Here is a 12,055-nt window from a genome sequence, read left to right as displayed (position 1 = left end):
AATTTTAATGTGTTCTCTTGTAGAACACTGCTCCTTTCATTCCTCCTGTTTTATCTTAGAATTAACTCTGAAATAACCAGAGTTAAATATCAAAAAGCACTAAACTACTAATTCACACACTCTATTGGGGTTTTGTTTTGTTTTGTTTTGTTTGCTGAGGAAGATTCACCCTGAGCTAACATCTGTTGCCAATTTTCCTCTTTATGTATGTGAGTCACCACATCATGGCCACTGATGAGTGGTATAGGTCTGCACCCAGGGACCAAACCTGGGCTGCCGAAGCAGAGTGTGCCAAACTTAACCACTAGGCCACAGAGGCTGGCCCCACACACTCTATCATTTAGTCACTCCTTCCCTGCCCCTATCCCTTACTGTTTGGCTTCAACAGTTTCATATACCGGCATAAGAATCATAGGATCCCTACACTTCCATGACCATTTTTGACCAGTATCATCTCTTCCCATGAGCCTACAGATGACCTGCTAATCACACTACTAAAAATACTGCTGTATTTATATGCTTACCAAATAAACATATTCACCTATTTAAAATGTCCATTTTTCATTTTTTTTTGGTGAAGAAGATTCACCCTGACCTAACATCCGTTGCCATTCTTCCTCTTTTTTTGCTTGAGGAAGATTAGCCCTGAGCGAACATCCATGTCAATCTTACTCTATTTTGTATGTGAGATGCCTCCACAGCATGGCTGATGAGTGGAGTGGGTCTGCACCAAGATCTGAACCTGCGAACCCGGGCTGCTAAAGTAAAGTGCGTAGAACTTTAACCACTCTGCCATGGGGCCAGGCCCTAAAATGTCCACTTTTTCTAATTAAAAGAGTACTTCTATACATTAAAAATACTAAGGTGTCTGAATGCAATATCTAAATATCACTTTATACTTTCATAATTACACTGCCTTAAAACTTTAATAAAATTTTCTAAAATTACTAATAATATTTTCAATAGACTCCAATAGGTTTTATCTCAGATTTTCTGATGGCTTTACCAAATATCTGACTAAAATGAAACAAAGAAAAGTGTGGGAGACTAGGATAATCTCATTTTCAGCTAGCAAAGTATTCCCTTTAACGCATCATCACTTCTGATGTACACTAGAACTGTACTGTGATCAATGATAAAAGCCTATATAACAATTTTCATATACTTTGTACATATTCTTACCTGCATAGGTTTTAGTTTTCCTTTGATCTCCATCCCTGGAATTTGCGTATACCATGTTGCTGCTAAATTTCGCTGAATGGACAAAAGCATATTGACTGGTTTTAAAATTTCAATGTCATGCTGTGGCAAGCCAGCCTGCAAAATAGTTCTGAAAGATAAACAAGAACTTATTTTACATTTTTGAAATTTACATTTTAAAATGAACACTATCATATTCTGTAATAGTTTCCACATACCATTTTCCTAAACCCTGAAAGCTGCTATCAGAATTCTTTCAGAACATGCTTCTTTTCACAAATCAACTCAAATCAGAATAAAGAAGTTTATATGTGGAGCTATCTGAAACAAAGCCTATGTAGTCCTGACTTCAAAGACAAATATTTCTTAACGTATGACTACTGCACTATTTACTATCTTTCACAAAGACGATTTAATATTAGCAACTAGTACAAGCCATACAAACAAATGTTACCTCCTCCTAAAATTGGAGGACAAAGAGAGTGATGGTCTACTTAGTCCTTAGTTTTAGGTTATTGGTACTTCTCCAAACTCAAAGGGGAAAACTCACCAAACCTAGAAGTTAAACAAACATGGTAATAGTCATTTCCAGCTTGCCTGCCAACAACCATTTGCACAGCCAAATGGTACTCTTGTCATTCAACAGAGCCAACACGTTCCCATTTGGATTGAATAATCCTTTAGATAACTCAGTGAAAATTCCCAAATATGACAAGGTTTGGAAATGAGAAATAAATCTCAAATTTTATCACATTTTAAGTTTTCTCTAATCTACAAAAGACAGCTATGTGCAAAGTAAAAAACAAATAAATAAATCTAAATGAAGTATTATTGAGCAAACTATAATTTTATCACAGGGAATTTTTAGAGAATGGAAAAAAATCACATTTAAATTTAGTAAGACAAATGCAGATTCTATGAGGTGCGTTACTATTAACCACTGACCACAAACCAAAGGTCAAGTTTTCATAACTAGAAGAATTAAGGAATGAGAACCACAAATCACTAGAGTATTTTACCCCTGGCAAAGATTCTATGAAAATTCTATTTCTAGTAAGTAATACACAATTGGATTATGTATTTATACCTGGACAGCTTCAACTGAGTGAGCTGGATGTTCATTTTGTCAATGACTGGGGGAAGAGAATAATGTCCTACAGAAACTAAGCTAAATTTGTTTTCAACTCTGATTAAACCCAGATCTGCTATAACAGCATTAGGTGACACTGAAGACTGAGGAATGATAATAACTGGTGCTTTCAAATTGATATCCATCAAAAGGCGGAAACTCTTTTGAGCCAAGTCTTTCATGCTGGAAGCAGCTCTTTCTGCAGCCTGGACTGTGGCTGCGCTCAAAGCTTCTTTGGCAGTTTGGAAATTGTTGAGGAAGTTCTGTTGAAAGAGACTGATATTCAGAATTCCAAAAAAACAAGATTTATTTAAAAAAGGAGAAACTTTTAAAAGCATTTACTTTAAAATGAAAAACTAAATAAAACAGGTAATATAAAAGAGATGTGATTTATGATTGTGTACATGGAGAGAGTAAAGTCTAGAAAGATACACTTTGAGAAATTAACAATAGTTCCCTCTAGGAAGGAAGAGTCCTTTAATTTTCATTTATATATTTCAGAATTACTTGGTTTTTATGACAAATATTGGTAACAATTCTTTTTTATACCTCCTTTTTGCTCATGAATGTTGGTTATTTTTAATTCGAATTTAAGTAAAAGAGATGGTGGAGAGCACTTTACTTCTCCAGAAGTGGGTTCAATTCTGTACCTCTAGGTCACAGGAAAAAAGTTTATTCTTAGAAACTAAGATTTTGTCAGGTTATTTCTGAAGATTCTTTTTTGTGTGTACTCAAGCATAAGAAAGATGCTTAAAGCATCTACAATCTTGCAATCATTAATAAGAATCAAAACTTCTTTAGTTAGAGTAAGATGCATTTCATCTCAATTTCAACTAAAAACAGAAAAGACTTTTCCCCAATGAAGATCGTTCTTAGAAGCAATATTCTTGATGTTCATCTGTTAATAATACAAAGCGACTTAAACTTCCCCCCTCCAAATAAGATGCTTTCCAGAAAAATGAAACATGATGGTTTAGGTAGAAATCCATGACCTGTAAGCTTTGATTAACAGCTCTGCTAAGAGGCATAGGCATATTTAAACTCTTCAGTTGGATACTTACGTGGGAAAAAAACCTTAAGTTTTACACTTACATGGAAATAAATAATTAGAAGAAAAGAATTTTTTGGCCTTGCTGATCACAATTATAATCAGAAGCTGTGTAAGTTCCAGTATTAGTCTTTCAAATGCCTGATGAGCTCCTTAAAAATTTCTTTTAGCTAAATACCTTTAAGAGTATTTCATAGAACACATAACACTGAAAAGCCCTAACTTAAAACATCAAAAAGTACTTTTAAAATACATAACTATGGAAGTGTTAAAGAATGATAGTTTATATGTTCAAAATAATTATAACCAAATGAAAAAATTCATTTGGTTACCCATCATGTAAAGGATTTCCTTAACAATATATAATATTCTGTTTAGCATTTGGGTATTTATCACACAGCCCTGTTAGTAAAGAGTTAGACTATCTAGATTAGATGTATAGGCAAAGATATTTAGGCCTCAGTGAGAAATAAATATATTTTAAAAATAAACTTACCAAAAGAGACATGAAGAATTTATGAACATAAACAATTTGAATACAACCCACTTTGAGACTAAGTTTGCCATCTACTTTAGACATATCAGCATAGGCCTTTCCTTCTGTAGCGTCTGGAAAAAGAGTCATTTGGAACCTAAAGACTTCATCTCCCAAAATAGAGACAGCCTAAAAGTATGAAATTAGCTGGTTGTTACATCAGAAGAACTGTATCCATGTATTATAAATAAGTTTCCTAATTACAGAAACCTTTCTATATAAAGAAGTACCATTTAATTCAATCTTCAACAAATTATTAAAAACATTTTACTTGACAATAACTTTTTCCTATTTCTATAAAAATCATTTTACCATGGAAATATCAATTACCTAATTGGTCAGAAATAACTTTTACAAATCACCTAGTGTACATACAATGTGAAAGCAGACAATGACCACATTCATGCCCAATCCCTAACAAAGTGCCTGACGCACAACAATTAATAAACACATACTGAACAAATGAATAAAGGCATCTCAAACCCAAAGAACAAAAATAAATTTCAATATAGAAGCCTATCTTTTAATTACCTTTTTGTGAATAGACAGCAAATCAACATTTGTAACTATGATATCCTTAAGTCTGGCAAACATGTCAGTCTGCTTTGGCTTCACAGAAATAGAGGCATCCATTCCTATGGGAAACATAAAAGTTACAAACTTTCTACCCAATGCAAGTGAACAAATTCAGTGGTATTTAAGTTCAATAATACACTACCAAGATATAGAATGAATAAAAATTCTATTAGACATATTAAAGATATCAATCTCTCTGTATGAGATATCTAAGAAAGATTACAATATCTTTAAGTGCTACTGGCATCTTATACATGAAAGCTGTAAAAACTGTCAAACAAAAGAAACCGGATTTCAAAGGAAATTAATCACAAGTCTGTAAACACAAATATCCTGTGCGCTGGCAAGATCAGAAGTGGTCGTTTAGGAAGACAGATAATGTTTGTTAAACAGCCATCTACAAACAGTTATTATATTATGAAAACTACTGCTCCAATAACTAAGCATAAATGAATATAATCTGATGAATAAGTACTATTCTTTCTACAATAAATTGTATCTAAAATACAATCTTATAAGATTTCCCTCCAAAACACTTTTTGGCATTCCCATGATTTCTAAAGGCCGGGTGATTTCTAAAACTGTTCTCAGTAGAGAGAATGCCTGTGGCTAAGACCCGGTAATAAGCCCAAACCATTATCATGCCACCCATAAAATAGATACTTAGTAAAATTTGTTGAATGAAACTGATTTCTTAACCTTTTTAAACTGATTACTATGTACCAGGCACTTTTCTAAATATATGTAAATGTGTAAACTTAATCCTCACAACAACCCTATGAATAATTATCATAACTATCTCCATTTTACAGACCGGGAACTAAGGCACAGAAGAGTAAATTAATTTGCTCAAGCTTAGCCAGTAAGTATTAGAGCCAAAACCTGAACCTTGGCAGGCTGGGTCCAGAACCCACAGTATAATCTGAACTCATCCTTATATTGACTAATGATGAGTAAAACATAAAAATTTCTCTTAGAAACTTCTTTTCCTGATGCTATGTATACACAAAAGACAAGGGAAATAAGGATAATGACATTTTCTTTACCCAGTGAGATGGTATCATGATATTCATTTCTCAGTTTCAATTAAAGTTATATTATTCTGAAAACGCAAACAGAATGTAAGATATTAAGCCTTAGACTTATTCTGAAAATTTTTAAATACATAAGGAATGTCTCATGTCAGTCATGAACCATAACAAATTTACTTCTACCATTTCAAAATACATCTCTGAAAAGTTTTCAGGAGACTTTAAAATAAGTAAACCAAAAGATGACTCATGAGAAATCTACCATGCACAAGCTCATTCTTCCTGGAGGTCTATGTAAAAAACCAGAAATACCTACACTAAGGAATAACTACTTACCGTGTATTCTAATATCTGCAATGTTACACTTCTGATCACAGACAAAGACATTAAATGCATTCAATTCAGCTATGATCTTTAAATCAAACACATCATCTTGAGAAGTGCTGCTGGATACTAAAACGTAATAGAAACCTTGTGATTAGCAAAGTGCAAAAATGACACAACACAAAATAATCTCAAATTCACTAAAATAAAAGTACATTATGAACTATGAAGAACCAAAAAGGCTTCCATTAAGATTACATACAATTAATACGGATTTTGAATCAATTTTCAAATGCCAATCGGACAGAAACTAGTATATTCCCCTCCAAATTAAGAATAAAGGCAACTTTTAATAGCACCTTGAAAGCACAATTTGCTAGATGGAAAGTTTATTATAATTTTTCTTCTGGGAAAAAAGAAAATCCTCCGTATTAGAATTCTAGAATTCTATTGGTCCCAAATTTTAATTCTGAACTCCTTTTCATATCATATATTAGATCACAAAGAATATTTCATGAAAAACTGGAATAGTGATGAATAGTTAATAAAGTAGATAGTTAATTATGATACATAATACATTAGTAGAACCAATTTCTATAGATTGTACTCTGTTTCTGCATGAAAAATTCTAAAATAAATTCTATGAGACATAAACATAAAGGGCTAAAGTTAAAAAAGTACAAAAAAATCTTTTTGTGTGTTTGTGTGCGTGTGCACGTGTATAAGCATCATAATCAAGTGATTCCCTTAATCTACTTTAGTCCATTTCCTGATTGATACATTTAGGAGATTTTTCTTGTGTGAGGGAAACAGACCTTTTCCTATTAAACTGTAAAAACATGGGAACGCCAGTCCTTAATCACTAAGATGATAATAGGATTTTTTCCCTTAAGATTTAAAGTAGCATAATGAAACCATAAAAACCAAGTATACAGCATAACTAGAAGACTGTTTCTTTGGATTAATATTTTTTGTAGTTTATCATGAGCTTCAACATTGCTTCTTCATTTATTCAATTGTGTGTGTGTATGTATGTATGTATATGGTATATAGAAAAGAATGTCCATGGATATTAATGTAACAAGTACATTAAAGACAAAGAAGGTAAAACTCCTTTACTCTAGTTTATAGCAAAAGTATTGCTCTGCTCTTTGGTTAAAAAAAAAATCTGATCCTTGTATCAGATCTAATATTACTATCAGTTTTACATTTTAAAGATGCCAGTAATAAGATATAACTCAAACAGGTAATGGTCTGAAAATTAAATTACTAGATGTTAGTAATTTTACATCATATGATATGAAAGAAAAATAATTAAAATGATATTTGACTTAAACACAAGCCCATGTTCACTCAGGATACATCATATCTAATATTTCACAGCACAAGTCATATACTTGAGGCACATGTGCCCATATATGTATGTGATTTAAATTCAATTGTGGTTAGAAACCAAAGTGAGTCTGTCTCTTCCATGAGATTCTTCCTTGTGTGTCCTGCACTTAAAATTGCTGAGCACCAGGTAGGTTTACTTGACTTATTTTATTGAAATGGGCCTTTGTTACGCATGATCATATTCATATTTTAATTTCTTCTTCTCTCACTTTCATTGGCGTGAAGGCTGCAGAGACATTGATGCAAAGTATATACAAGTTAATTTTATGTAAAAGCTAGACAGTGAAATCAAATATAAATACATGATTAATATTAAACATTTATTTTAAATGCTTCACTAAATTACTCTATAATACCATAGGGATAAATTTTGCTTTCTTTTGAAACTAATCTAATCTTTCAGAGCAGCTGTAGCATTAAGGTGCTAAAAAATATTTACCTTAGCTTGAAAATACAAGTTATTATATAATTATTAAAGTTCAGAGAGAAAGTATTAGACCATGACTTAAAAGTTAATACCACCTTTGACAACAATACTTCTGGACTCCCCCATAAGTGGTTTCAGCTCAGATTCCTTCTCAGAATAGGAAGGTTCAGAGGATGGAATAGCAGATGATACAAAATCCATGAAGGAGAGTAAAGCTTCCAAATGAAGTACTAAGTCTAAGGATGAAAATGAAACCTAAGATAATGAACAATTAGAGAAGCAGATTTCAGATATGCTGACATTTTTATATTAAGTTTCAACATTTAGAAGTAGCACAAGAATAGTTCAATTAAGTCCTTTTTTTATTTTTTAAGAATGAATAATTACAATTCACTATTACAATGTCAGTCCTTACACTCTGCCCTCTCCCACACCCAATCGTAATTTTAACTGCAACAGAACATGATGGGTTTTAAGTAAAGAGATAGGAAGTATTATCAGGCCTTAGGTCAATCACATTTCAGAGGGTTCCAAGGCAGACTATACAAGCTCAAATGGACTACGAGTAATGTCTGTACTGAGCTGTGCTTTCAGCTTTGTCCTTAATTTTATTCTTATCCTAAAGTCAGTATATAATTCAAACATTTAATGTTTCCATCAACATTAGGCCAAATAACCATAGTGAATAAAATTCCCTAAAAACTGTATTATTTGTGTACTCATCAAGGAATCATTAATTCATATCTGGGAAATAATCTCTTAGGAAATCAAACCAATTTTTCTAAGAATTTTATTTCAACTCCATATCCATTTCTTTTATCAACAAGATTAGATCTATTATTATGGCCACCCTTATTCTAATTTTAGAACTCACAATCTCAAAACTGAAGATGGCTATGAAGCTAGATTTAATAATTAATATACGCTAGCCTTATAATGAATTAGAAAAGATTTACCTTTAGTCTCTGTTTGGTATTTTCATGAATGGTTTTAAATTCTGGTCCATCACTGTCTGCCTAAAAATAGTGAAGGATTAAACCACTGCGTTGCAAATATTAAAAATTCACATATTGAAAAAAAAATATATATATATACTTTACTTTTCAAAGTACGCTATGAAAACACTATAAACATATTTCTTAAAGGCAAAGAAGAACACGCCAGAAAAACTGACCATATAAGCATTTCTCACATTTATAGAAGCAAAAACTCAAATTCCTTATCCTACTTAATGCTAACAGTAGCGAAAAATGCTAGTATATCTAGATCACAACGAACTTTGCTTCGGATACAATGGAACTTTGTATACTCCCACTTATTCAACAACTTAGGGTTAACTCAGAAGGTTACTGAAATTATCCAGGATTTTCAGACGCTTGCATAATTCACTATAATCAACCAGTTTTAGAATGAAAAACTTTAGGGGAGAAAACTGAAATATTAAATATGGAGAAATTACGTAATTTCACATATTCAAATATTAAAGAGTTCTAGATATACAACCAGGTACCTTTGTCAACAGCATTTTCAGAAGGGGTTCGTCAGTTACATTAGAAGAGTTAATAATGTGAAGAGGTTCTCCTTTAGAGTCTAAAAGAGAAAAAGACAGGGTAGCTCCAGTAAGTCTTTTAAACATTTCAAATGTATTTTAAAATAGACTAGTTACACAAATGCATGTTTGTCAAAACTCCCAGAATTGTATACTAAAAAGGGTGAATTTGACTGTATATAAATCATACCTCAATAAAACTGGCTTTGAAAAAAAAAGAAGGAAAGAACTCTATAAAAAAAAAAAACAAAAAACCAGCACCAGCCAATTACAACTCTTGTAACATTTCGTACTACTGGTATCAGTCATTTAAACAAATCAGAATACATTAAAGAATAATGTCATAAAATACATAAACTAGGGATTACTCTCAATACAAGTCTGCTTTACTTTAAAGTTACCTCATAGAGTTCCTGTAAACTTTAAACATCCATAGCAACTTTAAAAGTTAGCTTGATGCAGTTTTTAGAAAGTGCATTTGAAAGGTTGAGGATACCTGCTAAAGAATAACTCAATAACTTAGTGTTGATTTGGGGGTAAGGGAGTGTGACTACAAGGCGATGTTAAATTTTTTCTCTATATATTTCTGTATTGTATAACTTTTCTTTTTCATAAGGACATATTAATGTCATTAAAAACAAATAATAAAACACTGATGTAATTTAAAAATAAATAAAAACCACATAAAAAGTTACTTCCTAGTAAATTAACTCATCTTTTCAAAAAGGGTCCTTGGGTTCTACACCTGGGTATTGTACTTGGGTTCTGATTTCCTAATATACCAGTTCTCGTAGAATAGTTATAATGAAATGTTACCTTTTACAAGTACTGAAGTGTTATGTATGGACATTGGAGATAGAGGCTTCATTTTTCTTTAAGATACATTTTACTTCACACTAAATATAGATATATATTTAGATATATTCTTACTTTGTGATAAATAACTACATAAATAATAAATTTTAAAATATAAAATTCCTTTGTATCGATGTAAGAAATTTAAATAATTATGGTGACTAATAAATATGCTTAATGTTGATAAAAAGGTAGGGACCATCTGTCTATTACACAGATAATTTACAGACTATACTTCACACTTACCAGCAAACTCAAAGCATCGCATGCTAATTTTTTTTAGATAAGCTTGAGCAGTCAGGTCATAAGTTTTAACTCTAGCTTCCATTCCAAGCTGCAGGACATTTAGTTCATGTATAGGCCTTCCTTTCTTTTCTGCTTTTTTCATCAAAGTAATCACAACCTAGACAAAAGTACCAGTATTACCACAAACTATTTCCCTAATATACAATGAGGATAAGTCAACAATTTAATAACCACTCAGGGTGATATAACCAAAGAACTTGTACAATGTAAAGATATTTACTTCTATTTGTGTCTGGAAATTGCCTAGTGTTATTTACTTTGGAAGACACATTTACTTGTTCAGGCTTTTGAAACACTGCCACTATATTCTAGTAGTTTTCAAGGTAAAGTTTAAAAAAAAAAAAAAGTAGTTCTGCCTAATTCCCAGAAGTCCTAGTCTGATGGATGGCTTTTCATCTGAAAATCTGTGAGATAAATGGTCAATTTTTATACTATAGTCATGTGTTGCTTAATAACATGGGTATGTTTTGAGAAATGTATCATTAGGAGATTTTGTCATAGTGTGAACATCACAGAGTGTACTTACACAAACATAGATGGTATAGCCTACCACACACTCAAGCTATATGGTACTAATCTGCTGGGACCACTCTTGTATATGCAGTCCGTCGTTGACTAAAATATCATTATGCAATGCATAACTGTACTCCTAAAGCAAGATTTCTCAACCTTGGCACCACTGACATTTTGGGCGGGATAATTATTTGTGCTGATGAGCAGTCCTGTGTACTGCAGGATGTTTAGTAGCATTACTGGTCTCTACCCACTGGTTGCCAGTGGCCCCCTCTCCCCAGATAGTGACAACCAAAAATGTCTTCAGACAGTGCCAAATGTTGGCCTGAGGGAAGGAGGCAAATTGTTTCCCCCCATTCCAATCACTGTTTTAACGGAAGGGAACTTTAATAATATGTATTGCAAATGATATTATAAGAACTTATGAGTTTTCTATGTACATATGTTAATGAAGCCCATTAGCAAATAGAAAAATTCATCTATTAACGTTTCATTTATCAAAGCTTAAAAATGTTCAATAACTCTAATATTAACCAGAAAAATAGCAGAGGTTTAACACGAAAGAAGTTAGTTTCAAAGTACGTATTTCAGATCAAAAAATAGAATTCATTTATTTAAAAATTTATTATTTTTAACTCAGAGAAAGAACATAACTTCTATACAACTAGTTAATGATGAAGAGATTCTGAAGGCAGTCCTGCAAGTCCCTGTATCTACTACGCTTTCTCACATATTCACATCTTTATGCCTGTTCCTCTTTCTACCTTGCCCCAGCCCCTTTCCTGATCTCCTTTTCTCAGACTACATCTCACTCTTCTTTAAAACTCAACTCAAATGTCACTTCCTCCAAGAAATCTTCCCTGTCCCTCTCAGGTGGCTTAGACTTACCCCCGCCCCCCATCACTGCCACAAGCACCCTGGGCACGTTTTAACGGGAGCACTTACAAAAATTTTGTTTGATTCCTTGTTTGAGTTCAGAGTCTATGCCTTTTACTTCTGTATCCTCAGCACTTAGCACATGCAATGAATATTTGCTGAATGTGTGAATACAGAAGAGGAAAATCCATTTAACCTTTCCTCAAGAATCTACAGATGGAAAGCAGATAGTGGTAACATGACATTTAAAAAATGCAGACATATTGTGTTTTATTCTATAAGGGTTTCTAA

General features: G+C 32.5%; 1 protein-coding gene across 6 annotated transcripts in view; it reads right to left on the bottom strand.

Annotated features, from left to right (window-relative positions):
• Positions 1 to 12,055, bottom strand: part of VPS13C (vacuolar protein sorting 13 homolog C) — a 171,051-nt gene that overhangs the window by 68,350 nt on the left and 90,646 nt on the right. For 5 of the 6 annotated variants that reach the window (XR_011540996.1, XR_011540992.1, XR_011540995.1 and 2 more), the window contains 9 exons: positions 10,316 to 10,472; positions 9,176 to 9,255; positions 8,622 to 8,681; positions 7,758 to 7,920; positions 5,856 to 5,972; positions 4,444 to 4,547; positions 3,874 to 4,041; positions 2,288 to 2,592; positions 1,183 to 1,330 (listed from right to left, as the gene is read on the bottom strand). Coding sequence is in view for 3 of the 6 variants with exons in the window: in XM_070623506.1 (XP_070479607.1) it covers positions 1,183 to 1,330; positions 2,288 to 2,592; positions 3,874 to 4,041; positions 4,444 to 4,547; positions 5,856 to 5,972; positions 7,758 to 7,920; positions 8,622 to 8,681; positions 9,176 to 9,255; positions 10,316 to 10,472 (1,302 nt within the window). In the remaining 3 variants the exon portion in view is untranslated. The remainder of the gene's footprint in view (positions 1 to 1,182; positions 1,331 to 2,287; positions 2,593 to 3,873; positions 4,042 to 4,443; positions 4,548 to 5,855; positions 5,973 to 7,757; positions 7,921 to 8,621; positions 8,682 to 9,175; positions 9,256 to 10,315; positions 10,473 to 12,055) is intronic. The other variant, XM_070623501.1, reaches the window with a different exon arrangement.

This window comes from Equus przewalskii, chromosome 1 (assembly GCF_037783145.1).
Source record: "Equus przewalskii isolate Varuska chromosome 1, EquPr2, whole genome shotgun sequence".
NCBI classification, from domain to species: domain Eukaryota; kingdom Metazoa; phylum Chordata; class Mammalia; order Perissodactyla; family Equidae; genus Equus; species Equus przewalskii.
The sequence above is the reverse complement of the archived record's forward strand: the minus strand, read 5'-3'. Positions and strand labels throughout refer to the sequence as shown.